The sequence below is a fragment of the Garra rufa genome, chromosome 4, assembly GCF_049309525.1.
Source record: "Garra rufa chromosome 4, GarRuf1.0, whole genome shotgun sequence".
Classification (NCBI taxonomy): domain Eukaryota; kingdom Metazoa; phylum Chordata; class Actinopteri; order Cypriniformes; family Cyprinidae; genus Garra; species Garra rufa.
This window is the reverse complement of record NC_133364.1, coordinates 19541949-19559112: the sequence shown is the minus strand read 5'-3', so window position 1 is coordinate 19559112 and position 17164 is coordinate 19541949. Positions and strand designations below refer to the sequence as shown.

The window sequence follows — 17164 nt, the reverse complement described above, 5'->3', positions numbered from 1 at the left end:
GGTTCCTTTCCAGTTGTCCCCTGGTTGGGAGGCGCTGGTTATAAATGGATCTGAGATGGATAACGGCGAGTTGCCGTGACAATGGTGGCCTTGGGCTTGTTTGAATTGTACCTGCTACGGCTGGATTGGATTTGGCTCTTGAGGTGGCTAGTTGTTGACTGGACACCAAGCAGCATCGGCAACATCCACTGGACCGACTGTCCCTCAGCGACCTGAAAACCGCCAATACTAGTGATGAAAAATGAACAAATTAGTGTTGTTCCAAGCAAATCCGTGTAGACCGACAAAGTAGCCCCAGTACACAGGAGATCAGCAAGATTTGTGGACACATTGTACACGCACGTATACTAGACCTCATTATGTTCACTGTGTGGGTTGTGTTGGCTAGTAATCCTGGCAGTAAAAACCTGTTATGTCTGCGGTGATTGGCTCTCTACATTCCGTCCGCTGTAGCAAGGCAGACATGCCACATGGTATTTCGCATTTCAAGGAAAAGGTTTTATGGCATATGCAAAAAAAAACAAAAAAACATTGAGTTACTGGGAGAGATTGGAAGGGTGACGTCAAGCAGAAAAAAAAGTGTTCACGGCTAGTTTTCGTGGGCTTAAAGGTCATTCGACCAATCGTGTGAGCTTTACAGCTCATTAGCGAATCAATGTGCTTTGCATGTTGTCCATCAGAGAGAGCCATTGGGAAGAAATCGGGGTGGTAGAAGTGAAACAGCTTATTTTCACTCTATAATTTACTAGTCTGTGGTATGTTTAAATGATTGGTTGACCAGTTGGTCTTAAAGGGATAGTTCATTCAAAAATTAAAATTCTGTCATTATTTACTTACTATTTTAACAATGTCCTTACTACCTTTCTAGACCTTGAATGTGGTCGTTACATTGCTGTCCATGCAGGGTCAGAAAGCGGATTTCATCAAAAAAAAACAAAAAAAACTACACAAGTTATGTTTCAAAAAGGACACACTGTCTTAAAAACGTTTATGTTTGCCGATAACATGCTAAACCCTCTCAAAGAAGTTGAGTCTCTTAATTCATCCTCTTTAAAGCACTGATGCAAAAAAAATATTACAACTAAAACAAAAAAACCCTCTCAGACAAGTTGCGTCTCTTACTTAATCTTTTTTGAAGTTATGTTGTAAAAAATGTTAAAACCAAAGCAAAAAATAAATAAATGAAGAAAATAAGCTAGTCAGGATCACTGGTTGTGGCTTGATTCTGAATACACAGTTAGCTGTTAGCATGTTAAAACCCTCTCAGAGAAGTCGAGTCTCTTAATTCATCCACTTTAAAGCAGTGATGCTGAAAATATAAAAAATAAAATAAATAAATAAACTAGTCAGCATCATTGGTTGTGGCCAGTTTTGATTCTGAATACACAGTTAGCCGTTAGCATGCTAAAACTCTCATAGAAGTTGCGTCTCTTGCATAAACTTCTTTGAAGTAGTGAAATTATAAATATTAAAACTAAAGCAAAAAATTTGAAAAATAAACTAGTCAGCATCACTAGTTTTGATTCTGAATACACAGTTAGCCGTTAACATGCTAAAACCTTCTCAGAGAACTTGCAACTCTTAATAAATCTTCTTTAAAGCAGTCACATTATAAATATTTAAACTAAGAAAAAATGAGAAAAATAAACTAGTCAGAAACACTGGTTGTGGCTAGTTTTGATTCTGAGCACACAGTTAGCCGTTAGCATACTAAAACCTTCTCTTTTAATGCAGTCACGCACGTTATAAATATTAAAACTAAGGAAAAAATTAGGAAAATAAACTAGTCAGCATCACTGATTGTGGCTAGTTTTGATTCTGATTACACAGTTAGCTGTTAGCATGCCAAAACCTTCTCAGAGAAGTTGCATCTCCTAATAAATCTTCTTTAAAGCAGTCACATTATAAATATTAAAACTAAAGCAAAAAAATAGAAAAAATAAACTAGTCAACATCACTAGTTGTGGCTAGTTTTTATTCCGAGTATACAGTTAGCCATTAGCATGCTAAAACTCTCTCATAGACATTGCGTCTCTTGCTAAATATTCTTTGAAACAGTGACATTATAAATATTAAAACTAGGGAAAAATAAGACAAATAAACTAGTCAGCATCACTGGTTGCGGCTAGTTTTGATTCTTAGTACACAGTTAGCCGTTAGCATGCTAAAATGCTCTCAGAGGAGATGCTCCTCTTATCTCCCTGCTGAAAAAAACAGTTAATACCAGCCTAGGCTGGAAGTGGCTGGTTTTAGCTGGTCTCCCAGGCTGGTCAGGCTGGTTTTAGCTGGTGGTTTCCCAGCCTGACCAGCTAAGACCAGCCTGACCAGCTTGGCCAGGCTGGAAAAGTGGACAAAACCCCTCTAAAACCAGCCTGCCTTCCAGCTATGACCAGCTAAAACCAGCCAACCAGCCTAGGCTGGTTTTAGCTGTTTTTTTATTTAAAAAAAAAAAAATTTAAACCAGCAAAACAACTTTTTTCAGCTGGGCATGAACCAGTTTATTTTCATTTTTGCGTCACTGTTTTAGCTGGTGCTGGATTGCAGGCTGGTTTTAGAGGGGTTTTAACCACTTCTTTAGCTGGTCAGGCTGGAAGACCAACTGACCAACCAGCTAAAAACAGCTTGGCCAAGCTGGGAGACCAGCTTAAACCAGCTAAGACCAGACATCTATCTTAGGCTGGCTTTAGCTGCCTTTTTCAGCAGGAAGAGAATTTGCGTCTCTTAATTCATTCCTTTTTAAAGCAGCCATGCTAAAAGTATTAGAACTAAAAAAATAAAATAACTTCAGATAGTGTCAGATATCTCGGTTACTGACAAGATGTTTGCATTGAAGTGGACCGTTGGGTTTTGGAATGGAGGTAAAAAGAGGGAAAAACACAGTGAGCGGTTGAATAAAAGAGGGACTTTGTGTTTCCCAGGTCATTAAAATCCAATGCACGAATGCTGCTGTAAGCACAAACAGTACTGTATTCACATCCTCCCCATCAGACAGGCCTCTGCGCCTCAGCTCCCTCAATTAGGAGGAACTGTTCATCCATACCACAACTCATTCTGAGCTCTATTACTTATGTCTGCTGGTGCCTCAAGCATGAGATCATAGAGAGTTATGCAGCTGAGAAGTATAGCTCTGGCCTGACCTGACCTTTAAAGAAGAGCTTGATCTTGATAGAGACATTTTACGTATGGAGTTTTAACCTTTCGTTTTACAGCGTTCAAACGGCATTCACAGCCCATATTACTCATATGACGTATTTCCGAGTCAATCGGGATGGCTAAAAGGCTAAAAATGCCATGTTTGTAGTTTATTAACACTTTTTATGCTTGTTTGTAGTTCTAATCAAATCAATAGCCAACATTAGCCATTGAAAGTGTGCACAGATCTGTACATTTTCTGTACCTTTGGGATACTCATTTCAACACACTAATTCTAATTTCGAATACTATTTAGGACGCATAGTATGGAAATTGGGTCGCAGCATAGTTAAAATTGTTAAAGGTGAGGTGTTTAACTTCTTTGACACTAGCATCACCAGTTGAAGCTTTAAAAATAAACATTGTGTAAATCAGCTTTCCAGAACACTCCCCTATTTTCTATTGGTCAATAAACAGATAGTCCCGCCCCCAAACTCAAGCCATTGGTTGAGCCAAAGTTGCTGTCTCAAGCTATCTGGGGAAATGATATATATAGAAATGTATAGTTGTCTCTGCATATTAAGCTGGTATAGAAAAAAGTATGGATGTGTGTATTAGCGCCTTAAAGTACATCCATGTCAGCATGTTTCAGGGAGTTTGTGCGCGTCTGGTGTGGAGATTACGCTCGTGCCACTGGACCGTTGAGGTTAATCCTTCTTCAGACCTGCTTCCTGCTCACTTTCTCTAATCTAATGGGATTAACTGTCATTTTACATCCAACACTGCAGCTATTACACCCACAGAAAAGAGACTTCGCAATACTCCATTACGCATGAAACGGCTGAATGTTTTTAACAGCACTTCAATTGTCACTTCAATGGTCTCTCTGGTTTGTGCTGTTCTCTTTTTACAGAGCAACCAAATCTTTCACAAACTCCCTGATTTTCTTTGTCCAGTGAATGCACAATGAGGATCTGCCTGATTAGGTGTCAAATAGGCCTAACTCGCTGGCAGATAAACACTCTAATTTGACTGCATTAATTTGTCGTGAATTAAGATTTTGGATTTGAAAGGTCGGCGGCGTGCTGTCAGATAACTGCGGTTGCACTTTATTGTCCTCTAAAGCAGTGGGGTGTTTCTCAATCAGAGTTTACACACTAACAGCTTTCAGTCTTTGCCCTTTAGTCTGTCTTTCACAGGAAAGTCACAGTTTTTATTCACAGTATTTTATTTGTAGGCAAATCGTACACTGAAAAGAGGACCAACAAGGCCCATTTAGCGAGACAAAAGTATATTTGACAACCATTTGTCCTTTCAACATGAAAATCTCTGTGCATGGCCTTGGTCCAAAGTGCCACAAGTGTCTATAAGGACATTTGCATATCTCAAAAAAAACATGCCCGCCATTGGCCGATGAATTTGGAGCACCTATTAGATAACGTTAATGGAGGCTGATCGTAACGAAACTCAGTGGGCCTGTTTGCCTCATGGCCACAAATGTTTATGAGAAATTTGAAAGTAATCGGTTATTGGGGACAACATCGCATTTGTCAAGAGCGTAAATGATTGTATGTTGCACATGATATTCCTATCATATGATAGAACTCCTCATTCCGGACAACTTTGCCTCTAGAATCACTGCTTTCAAACAAATTGTTAGTTAAATAATTGAGAAGATGTAAAAACTTTTGCGAACTAGTCCTAGGTTTTTTGCTCAATTAAAAAAAAATACTGCAATACAATTCTCTTTAGCTCAATAATTATCAAAAAATGTTGTAATTTACCCTTCGGGAAGATATAACGGGGTCATTTCCTATCCAAATGAACCCAAAATCCTATAAAGCCTAAAGGAAAACTCATGCGACAGGTGATTCTAAAAAAGCATGCAAAGTTTTAAGGAGATCGGACCACAGCTGGCACTCTAACAGTCATAAACGTTGAAAAACATAATTCGGTGGGAAATTACCTGGATTTGTCAAAAACGTTTTTTTAAATTATTGATTTAGGTGTTTACAGGCTTTCTGCATAATTTTCATCATTTTTAGTTTATTTTAATTTCAGTTTAAATTTTTGTACTTTAAGTAGTTCAATTTAAAACTATTTCAGTTTTTATTTTTGTGTAATATTTATATTTTATTTAATTTTAGCTTTATAAATGTATTTATTTTAAAATCTATATGTATTTTTAAATAGTTTGTTACCCCAAGTTTATACCACTGACCTCTTTGTCGTGTACCATTTGCATTTGTATTCGTGTTAATTTCATTAACGAAAACTATGACAAAAAAAAGTTTGACTAGCTTTTTTCCCATGACTAAAACGAGACGGTGACGAGACGACGATAAGGTCAATAAACGATAACTGTGACTTTATCACAGTGACTTTATCATCTAGCTAATGCATTGCTTTCAATATAGGCTCATTGGAAATACGTGCCTTTACATACATTTCTGCAAAACTGAAAAACTCCTTTTCCCACAATTACTTGCAGACTATTATGTTATGACTTCAAAACTATTTTAACATACTGTGCGATTTGAAAACGGATGCTTTTGAAACGTCATCGTCACATATACAGCTTCATTATGTATTAGTTTTGTAATTCAGTAAGTTTGCACGATAGCTCAAATCTGCGTAAAGAAAGTTAAAATAGCACAGCTGCATCAACAAATGTGTTTTTTATATCATTTTTGCATTTGTTAGCAGTGTTGCAGAAATGTATAGAGTCACATTTTTCAATAAACCTAGGTTGATTACTTTTGTAATCACAGGGCCTCAAACATGAAATATGAAGTTAGCAAATTAGTTTAAACTGAATTGAATTAAATTTTGTACAAGAGTGGTTTGATGAAATGTTAGAATGGATTCATTATTTTTAGGTTCACACACTGTTACTGTTACCGAAAAAGAGCTGTTACTGGAAAAGTCGAAAAGGAATGATCACAAAGTCTTTTTCTTTGAGCTTTAGCTCAAATAATTCACAAATCTACCGGAAATACCATCCAGGCACCTTTCTCCATACTATTTTTAGTGCAGTATGAATATATGCAATACAGTACGAATGTGAATTAGGATGCAGCTCTGCTGCCTTCTCCTAGTAACTTACACTGCAGTCAGCATACTGTACCCGGTGGTGCGGTCATGTTCGCAAGCAGTCGCAGTGATTAAAACACATGGCTGCTTCTCTTTATCACCCCTGCTGCATGTGTAATGCGAGGCTTATGCATATCATCTAAGCGCCGCTCGTGTGATAGAGCCGTTTGCGCTGTCGTCCAGTCGGTCTGTACAGTATTTCTCCATGGCGCGTTGCATCTCTACTGCAGCCCGCTCTACACATTTGCATTTAAATTAAATTCAATCTCCTCTGCTTTTTACCGTCATGCAGTAAGGCAGTGCTGAACCTTACACACTCAGCATCCTCTCTCTCTGTTCATTTCCTCCTGTTTTCTCTCCTTTGTTTGTCCGTTTCCTGCTGCAATGGCATGCAAGTGAGAATATAAATAGCTTTCATTAAGTTCTGCGTATCTGTTTTCAAATAGGTTAAAGACCTACTGATGCATACTCATTTTGACTTAAAGTGGTTATATGTATATGTGTGAGTTGTTTACTTACTTTTTAAAACTAGTGTTCCCATTAACACCATTATATTGTTAATTCAGACTGATTTGTGGGATTTATCACACAAACCGAAGATAACCAGTCGTATCCAATCATGTTGCATGACTTTAATGTGACTTCCGCCTATTCATTCTCAATTACCCCCCACCAAACTCACTGCATGCTTTAGGAAGTCTGTTAAAACTCAATGGGCTCAGGGGAGGTGAGAGAGATGTGGACTCCCGCTGTAACTTTACTTGCTAGTGTCACTGTTGGACAGTGTTTCTTTAGAAAAACAAGTGATTTATATATAAATATCATAGATGTTTATATCGGCCAACCCTACCAAGATCTTAGGAATTATTCTTGGCCTGAATAACCTACGAAATGGACCAGACTTTATGGCAACAGTCGAAAATGCAAGTCTGACTACTTTAGACAAGCATAGCCGTGTGTTTGTGTTCTTTATTTCTCTTGTGAAACCTCCAGGCACGTTGAAATCACATTTTGTGTGGTTTAAACTCCAAACTGGCAAATTATCTCAGGCAGACTGTCTAATTTCAGCGAGCACACATCCCGCTGTAGTCCTGAAGGGTTTTCCGTCCAGTTCCAGTCTCTGTTGCCCTAACCACCTGTAATCTGGCCAGCATGGGCCTGAGGGAGAGCAGCTTCTGGCCGCTTCACATTGGCTTGTTTGTGGCATCTCCAGAGGGTTTAAACAGGGTTAATCAGACTCTGGTGCACACAATCCTAAACCTCCTTACACAAATCGATTTGAGACATGAGAGGCTTTAAAGAGAAACAGACGGATCATTAACCCAAAGTGTCCTGTAAGTAGTTGTTTAGCCTTCCTTTCTAGGACTAGCTACTTTCTGTCACTGGCACTGTTTATGGTATTATATGTGACCCTGGACCACAAAACCAGTCATAAGGTTAAATTTGACAAAACTGAGATTTATACATCATATGAAAGCTCAATAAATAAGCTTTCTATTGATGTATGGTTTGTTAGGATAGGACAATATTTGACTGAGATACATCTATTTGAAATCAGAAATCTGAGGATGCAAAAAAATCAAAAAGACTGAGAAAATCACCTTTAAAGTTGTCCAAATTAGGTTCTTAACAATGCATATTACAAATCAAAAATTACATTTTGATATGTTTACAGTAGGAATTTTACAAAAAATCTTCATGGAACATGAACTTTACTTAATTTCTTAATGATTTTTGGCATAAAAGAAAAATCAATAATTTTGACCCATGCAATGTATTTTTGGCTATTGCTACAAATATACCCCAGCGACTTAAGACTGGTTTTGTGGTCCAGGGTCACATATTAGATTGGCAAGGTGTAGTTTTGATGCTGGGGGAAGTGAAGGGTAAGGGTGTTAAACTAACAGAATCTAAATATATACTGTTCTTTCACACACCTTTATACAGGAATAAGTAAAGAATTTCAGTATGCTGGACTATTTTTTCATAAAAGAGTCTTGAAACAATTAGCAAAATTTTAAAATCTTTCTCAGGTCTGGAGAAGTTAAGTAAATTAATAAAAAAAAAAGTAGAAATAATGAGAATTTATTATAATAAATACCAAATGACACTACTAGTCAAAAGTTTTTGGACAGTAAGATATGTAATGTTTTTAAAGAAGTGTCTTCCGCTCACCAAGCCTGCATTTATTTGATCCAAAGTACAGCAAAAACAGTAACATTTAGAAATATTTTTACTATTTTAAAATATTTACTATTTGAAAATATTTTAAAATGTAAATTATTCCTGTGATTTCAAAGCGATTTTAGCATCATTACTCCAGTCACATGATCCTTCAGAAATCATTCTAATATTCTGATTTGCTGCATGTATTACTATATTATGTTGAAAACTGCTATATAGAACAGCATTTATCTGAAATAGACATCTTTTGTACAACATTGTAAATGTCTTTATCATAACTTTTGATCAATTTAAAGCATCCTTGCTTAATAAAAGTATTAATTTCTATAATTTCTTAAAAAAATAAAATAAAATACACTGACTTCAAGCTTTTTTGAATGGTATGGTGTATAATGTAACAAAAGCTTTTTATTTTAGAAAAAGAATCCTGAAGGAAAATGTACTCAACTGTTTTAAATATTGATAACAGATATTAATAAAAAATGTTTCTTGAACAGCAAATCAGCATATTAGATTTCTAAAGGATCATGTGACACTGAAAATGATGCTGAAAATGTAGCTTTAATCATGGGAATAAATTACATTTTAAAATGTATTCAAATAGAAAGCAGTTATTTTAAATAGTGAAAATATTTCACAATATTATTACCTTTGCTGTATTTTGGATCAAATAAATCAGGCTTGGTGAGAAGAAGAGACTTCTTTAAAAAAACATTACAAATCTTACCGTCCAAAAACTTTTGACTGGTAATGTATCTATTATTACTATTATATATAATATATAATAATTATAGAAAGTAATATAATGTATATTTTTCTAGCTCATCTACTCTAAAAATTTAATTGGCTAAATATTAAAATTAAAATTTAATTGGCTAAATAAATGGCTTGTATTTAGTTTTTTTCCTACAGTGAATCATTCAAGAACACAAATCAGTCTGAATTAATTCCCTGCATTCATTTACCAGTAAGTAAGGAGATTAGTGTCAAACTTACTGTCGTAAAATCCTCATCCACTTGTCACAAGCTGGCTCATGGACATTCATTAGTAAAGGAGCTCTGCTCCTTTATCTGCAGGTCATAATCTTAGCATTGGATTGTCAGTTCTGGACAATGTCGTAATCGAAAACCATGATTTGTGGTGAAAGGAAATTTCCTCCCATTGATTGGATTTTCCAGGATAAAATAGTGGTGATCATTATAAATGAAGCTGGAGAAGATCGTTGCTATAGGGACAGAAACGAGGCGGCCAATGAGAAGCCACCATGTGTGTTGTGACTAAAGTGTGTTGTGATGCTTCTGTGCAACCTGGTTTACAGTAATGGCTCAACTGAGTGACAGAATAGTGTTTATGTATGCTCATTAATTGGGTGGAGTAATTCCCTGTTCGTCGAGGTTGCAGTATTTATATGTGTGTTTGAGAAAGAGAGAAAGAAATGGGGCAGACTGAAAAAGGACATTATTGATCTTTGTGTGTTTGTGGTCTCTTTCTATATGTGTGTTCTTTAGGTTTCATCAGATTGCATTCTTTAGTGACAATCTTTTACTATTATTGCACCCCTGATGAACCTCAAATAGTAAAAGAAAAGCTCCTTGCAGTTGCATAGGACACGAACTGAGCATAAAACGGCAGCATGATTTATTTGCGTATGCAATCTGTGTGGTTTTAGCACTTGATTCACTGAAGGAATTATGGAATGAAAGCATGTTTACACTGAACAAAATATAATTATTGGATATGGCACAGTGCTATTTCAGAACATTTAGCTAAAGGCTTAGTTCCAAACCTGTAAGACCTTTGTTCATCTTTGAACACAAACTAAGATGTTTTTTAGTAAATTAGAGAGCTTTCTGACCCTGCATAGACAGCAATGTAACTGACATGTTCAAGACCCAGAAAGTTAGTAAGGACATCAATAGGGCTTGACATTAACACCGGCCAAATGCGAGTGGATTTGAGCAGTGGTGGGTAACACAAGCTCGACATCAATGCTTATCTGGGACAAGTGGATTTTTTGACTGGACAACTGATCTGATTAAACCTCTAATTAGGGAAGCATCGAAATCTCGGCGAGAATGATTATGATTACATTTGGTGTAAACGGCAATTAGTAATGGATAATGTTGTCTGTAACAAGATCATGCTTTTTGAGAAACGCCCTGCCTGCCCACACAGAATAAACATACTGCGGAAAAAATATTTTTTTTATATTTATAACATAAAGACTAGTTAAGTAACATGAGTGCAGTTTTCCCTGAAAACCACAATTGTAAATTTTACATTGATTTAAACGAGTAATGTACATCATTGTCAGTGTTGAATGTTTTTGCTCGAATTGGTTAATGAAAATAATTCAAAACCAAGATCACAGGAGAACAGTCACGCATCTCTGAGCAACATACAGCTGTGTTTCGTTACTGAATGATTTAGTATTTCTAAATGAATCAATTGAGTCAATGATTCAGTGGTCCATTCATAAAGACAGACACTTGCTTCATTCTTGAATGAATCAGCCGTCTAAACGAATCGTTTGAAGACATGACTCAATGACTCGTTCATTAAGTCACTTGCTGCCACCTATTGGCAGTTCACTTTCATATTTAAAAGTAGCTTATTTTTTCAACATTTCATATTTTTATACATATATAAAAACTGATTTAAACACCAAGCTCATAACATTATTTATGCTGTTGCAATGTTGCAATGTAAATACTTTCATGCTACGTTTTAGCTTCAGTAAATGTGTAAATGCATCTAAATTCCACTTCAGCAGTTTATCCTGCAGTAAAACAATTGGTGTTAGTTTTGTTAATACTGTTTTAATTAGAAAAATGCCCTTTAAATAGACAAAAAAAAGACCTGGAAATTAATTTAAATACATTTTAGTATGCAGTAACTTTAGTCATATAAAACATAATTTCCCAACCCCAAAACACTGTGGCCAGTGAAAATGCTGAGTGGCTAGACATTTTGGAAAACCACTAGCCACAGTGGCTGGTGATAAAAAAATAAGTTTATGTCAAGCCCTGGACGTCAATAAAATGGTCCATGTGACATCAGTGGATCAACCCTAATGTTAAGAAGCTGCAAGAATACTTTTGTGCACAAAGAAAACAAAAACAATGACTTTATTCAACGATTTCTTTTCCGTGTTAGTCTTCGATGCGCGTTTATTCATTTATTTGATTTGTATTTTCAGGTTCTTAAGATTAATTTGATCGGCCACAGGAAAAGAATACTTGCTTCGCTTGGAGATCGACTTCACGAAGACCCTCCACAGAAACCACCACGGGCCATCTCTCTAAGGGTAAGAACAAATCTTCCTGTTTCCCTCACAATATGTCTGCTATGTTTTCAGTCACCTTGCAATGATAAATGTAATGTTCATCCTAAATGTCACCCATAATAAATGCTGTATTTTACGTTAGTGTGCATGCGTGTGTAAGTTTAGTTTTAAAAAAAAAACAGAAAATGTCACTTTCTGTGCGATTTGGACTTATCCGATGGCAGTCTTATGCTCTGAGCCGCTCCAGGGATTTAACTTGATCTTCCAGGCTGGATCACACAGCTGCTCTCAAACAGCAGAGCCTCTTTAGGCTCTTTTCCAGAAGTCCAATCGATACAAAACCCAGTCCAAAGTAATCGAAATCAGAGTTTCTTTGGACCACAGCTTATATTAAAAAGTGGGTCAGATGACTTAGGGTGTGTTCACACTTTTTATGTTTGGTTAGATTAAAACAAATTCTGATGTGATTGCTCTGTTAGTGCGGTTCATTTGAGTAAGTGTGAAGGCTCCCATCCGAACCCTGGTGTGCATTAAAGAAGTGGACTGAGACCACTAAACAGATGAATTTCAGTCTCCTTCCAAACAAACTCTGGTGCGATTTGAATCAAATATGAACAGAACACGGACCAAAAACTTCCAAACGAACTAAAAACAAGATGTAATGACAAGATGCTACGCTATGTCACACGATTTCACGAAGGGAACAAGCGGTGTATCCAAAACAAAATGAGCAGAGGGCAAACATGGAGCAATGACGAGGTAAAATGCCTTTTATGAGCTCTTTGTGAGTTTGCAGGTGGTAAAAATAAAATCACATACACGGAACAGTCCATCAGACGGCATTAGGTGAATTCGCTTTAAGTCGACTGCATCTTCTCCTTTTGTTTCGAATGTTTGGTGAGTTCTGTCACAAAATAAACGACATTCAACCCGACCAATCAGCTGCCAACGCTGCCATCCGAACCCTGGTGTGCACCTAATAAGCGGACTGAGACCACTAAAAAGATGGGTCTTGGTCCACTTCCAAAAGAACTCTGGTGCAGTTCAAATGAAATATGAACGCAACACAGACCAAATACTTCTAAATTAACCAAAAACAGAAAGTAATGACAAAATGCTACTCTACACGACATGATTTCACAAAGAGAACAAGCTGTATATCCAAAACTAAATGAGCAGAGGGCAAACGTGGAGCAACGAGGAGGTAAAATGCTTTTTATGAGCTCTTTGTGAGTTTGCAGGTGGTGAAAATAAAATAATATACATGCAACGAGCGTGCTTAGTTTAGCAGACAGCATTAGGTGTATTCGACATAAAGCGATTTAAGTCGAAAGCATCTTTTCCTATTGTTTGCAGTGTTCAGTAAGTTCCGTCATGAAATATACATCATTCAACCTGACCAATCAGGTTGTGAATGTATCACTATGCCTTTAGGTTTGGTATCTTTAGTTTTGCTGTCAAAAATTCCAATGTGAACGCTAAGCAGACCAGGACCAAATGTATAATTTTCCTTTTTGGTCCGGATCAAATGAACCAAACAAATTGAATTACAAGTGTGAACACATCCTAAAAAATTAATTTAAACACAAAGCAAAAACAGGCACACAGCTAGAACTCCGATGAGGGTGTGTTCACACATGTTTAGTTAGATTAAAACGAACTCTGGTGCGATTGCTCTGTTAGTGCGGATCACTTTAGTAAGTGTGAACGCTGCCATCCAAACCCTGGTGCGCACCGGTATTTGGTCTGTGTTGCATTCATATTTTATTCAAACTGCATCAGAGTTTGTTTGGAAGCGGACGGAGACCGCTAAAAAGAAAGAATTAGGTGTATTCGACTTGAGCAGATGATCAATGAATGGGTACTTTGCTGTCAAACCCACAGCGCTACTTTAAGTCGAACGCATCTTTTCCTTTTGTTTGGAGTGTTTAGTGAGTTTCTTCACAAAATGTACGTCATTCATCCCGACCAATCAGGTTGTGAACATATCACTACGCCTTTAGGTTTGGTATCTTTAGGTTTGTTGTCAAAAATGGCAATGTGAACACTAAGCCAGGACCAAATGTATCTTTTTTTTTGGTCTGGACCAAATGAACCAAACGAACCAAACTACAAGTGTGAACACACTCTAAAAAATGTATTCAAACACAAAGCAATAACTGGCACACAGCTGGACCTCCAATGAGAGTCTCCCTAGAGAAGGCTATCCGTTAGCATCCACATTTATCTCAAAGGTAGTTGCTCTACTAACCACCCAAAACCTTTTCTCCATTGCCCTCCCGCAGGAGCCTACCGGGAACCACACTCCACCTCAGCTGTCACCGTCTCTGAGTCAGGCCTACCCCAACGCCGGCTCCCTGGACGTCCAGCATCTCATCATGCAGGCCGACGCCAGACGCAGACGCAATGACAACTACTTCGAGGACGTGCCGCGCTCCAAACTTGAGAGACAGATGGCACAAGTCAGTATGGTGAGTTAGTGCACTTGCGTCAAGTGCACTACTCTCCTCTGTCCTCCTGTATTGGTGTGATCAATTGTGCTTCGTGCACCTTTATGTCCGGATAGCTTCCCGATAAATCAGCGCTGTGGTGTGCCTGTATGTGATTGTGAATGTGTCGTGGCTGTGATCTCTCATTGTGAGCTTATCAGTGATGTGTGTGCCTGCGTGTTTTGCAGTGACTGTGAACAGAATGAGTTATTGCACCAAATGTAATGACAGAAGGTTACAAAGAACCCTTACGTCCTCTTCCTCTTTTACACTTTATCGGGTTTTCCTGCCCTGTGGCTCCATATATCATCGCAGAGGGGGAGAGAGAGACAAAGAAAGAGTGAAAGAGGGAGAAAAAGGCCTTAGAATGAATGGAAAAAGCTGAATTGAACTGCTTCGCAACAACACTGAGAGAAAATTGATGGCGAAACCATTTCACTCGGAAATTGCTAGTAAATTTCACAAAAATGACAAAGAAACAGCTAGTAACATTGAATTAAATATCAACCTAAGTAAAAAGTTTACATTTTTGTTCAAAACAGTGTTGTGTAAACCCCTACCTTTAAAGGGATAGTTCACACAAAAATAACAATTCTGTCAAAAATTACTTAACCTTCGTTCTTCGGAACACAAATTAAGATATTTCTGATGAAATCCGAAAGCTTTCTGACCCTGCATAGACAGCAACACTGACACATTCAAGGCCCATAAAGGTAGTAAGTACATTGTTAAAACAGTCCATCTGACATCAGTGGTTCAACCTTAATTTTATGAAGCTACGGCAATAGTTTTTGTGTGCAAAGAAAACAAAAATAATGATTTTATTCCATGCCAGTCAGTGCCAGTTCCTGCGTCAGCAGCACCACACGCATGCATCATGATACTCCCGTAATCGCATATCGAAGACTGAAATGTTATTTTTGTTTTCTTTTTGCACAAAAAGTATTCTTGTAGCTCTCAGATTTCATCAAAAATATCTTTATTTGTGTTCTGAAGATGAACAAAGGTCTTGCAGGTTTGTAATGACACAAAGGTGAGTAATTAATGACAGAATTTTCATTTTTTGGGTAAACTATCCCTTTAAAATGCTAAAATATCAATAGATACTAAGTGGTTTTGTTATTAGAATCTAAACGCTGGATCTTTATTTAATTACTAACGTTTGTTTTTTCTTTTCAGCAAGGGGAATGGTGCGAGCCAATCACGTTACGGCCACCGAACGAGGCGACGTCATCTACGCCGGTGCAGTACTGGCAACACCATCCTGAGAAGCTTATATTCCAGTCATGTGACTACGAAGCATATGTAAGTGTGGGTGTTAGGAGTAATAAATGTTTCTCAGATTTCCTCACAAAAACAAACCTAAAGAAAGCAAAAACACAAGCGTACAAAGATTTTCGATGCAGGTTTGGCCTTGGAGGCCTCCTGTAAGCCATCAGATAGAGAAAGAAAAAAGCGAACGTGAAAGCTATCTGCTCGTCCTTTAGTTATTCAGTGGTGAATAATGGTGTTTTAACCTTCAATCAATACAGCTTTTTTCAGCTCTCCCTGGGCCCGAGTATCTCTAGTATTAGCTTACATAAACCCACTCTGTTTCCTAGCAACAGCCATGTAAATTTGATTGGCTTATTCTCCTGTGCCAAAAACACTGATGGAGTTTATGAACAGAATCCATGCGTGTAAGTGTGACGGACCCGCAGAGGCCAAAGGTCAAGAGTTTATTCCCAGTGTTGAGCCGTGAAGGAACGGATAGATCTGTGGATCAATGATTATCCCACTAGAAGTAAAACATGTTGCAAAATCGATTGATATTAGACTTAAACGATGATGTTCGTGACTCTCATGGCGCTTTAAGTCAGTAATTGGACTCTTCCATGACAAACATCTGCACAAAAACTATACTTTCATTATTGGTGTTTTATTACTCGAATACCTTTCTACCTGTCTAATATAAATAAATAGTTAAAATAATTAAAAACTAAATAAAGCATTTAAATAAAATAAAATATTAAAAATAAATAAAGATTTAGTACAGGGTTTCTGCAGGATTTTCAAATCTTATTTAATGCCTTTTAATGCCCTTTTTAATGCCATTTCTAACATTTTTAATGCCATACGCAATCAATAACTTAACACGGCTGTGTATGAATGCGTGTATATTATAATGCATTTTTTTCATGCGGTCTTACAATGAGGCAACAATGAACATACATTACTCTGCTGAACATAATTAGAAATGGATCAGGAGACAGCTTAAAATGTCAGCGTTTATTTGCAGATTTCAAAATTTCAAATATCCATTCGGAACAGAAAAATTTCAGAAACTTTGAACTCTTATGCTGATGATACACTGGGCAACTTTTTGAGCAATGTTGCCGGGCAACTTTGGCAAATGGTGCCGTGAATCGGCAGCCAGGTGCGATACAGGACCCACAACTGATCTAAATTATCCAGATAGAAACGTGTTACCCATTCTCAATGGGAAAGTGCCCAAGCAACATTGCGTAAAAAAAGTTGCCCGAAAAAGTTGCCCTGTGTATTATCAGCCTTATGGTGCGTTCACACCGGACGCGACTTGCGCGGAAAAAATGCGCTATTCGCGCGTAGTTGACCGCTTGAACATTTGAGTTTACTCGCGCCATTCGCGCGGTAAAATTCGCGTCATTGGCGCGTGACATTTTCTTCACAACAGACGCGAATTCGCGTCATGGCAGGGGCGTCTGCCACTCGTCAGCGGGAAAGTAGTTGTAAAATAGGTGAATGAGCTCAATTTGCCAGCTTTACCTTGCTTGTAGTCTCAATATGTATGTATATGTAGGTCAAATTGAGTAAAGAGCGTTTTTTTAAATTTACCAGATTGTCCGACCTCTTCACTCACTTTCTTCCTAGCAAGATCCTTTTTATTCTTGTTTCTACAAAAGTCCAAAGATGTATCGTACAGCTCCGAGTAACCACAGACAGCAACGGTGATTTTGTCCT

At 37.5% G+C, this 17164-nt stretch overlaps 1 protein-coding gene across 5 annotated transcripts in view; it reads left to right on the top strand.

Annotated features, from left to right (window-relative positions):
• The window catches only part of anks1b (ankyrin repeat and sterile alpha motif domain containing 1B), a 258420-nt gene that overhangs the window by 223098 nt on the left and 18158 nt on the right, over window positions 1–17164 (top strand). For 3 of the 5 annotated variants that reach the window (XM_073838817.1, XM_073838816.1, XM_073838819.1), the window contains 3 exons: window positions 11610–11717; window positions 13982–14167; window positions 15365–15490. In XM_073838817.1, the coding sequence (XP_073694918.1) occupies window positions 11610–11717; window positions 13982–14167; window positions 15365–15490 (420 nt within the window). The remainder of the gene's footprint in view (window positions 1–11609; window positions 11718–13981; window positions 14168–15364; window positions 15491–17164) is intronic. The other 2 variants (XM_073838818.1, XM_073838820.1) reach the window with 1 other exon arrangement.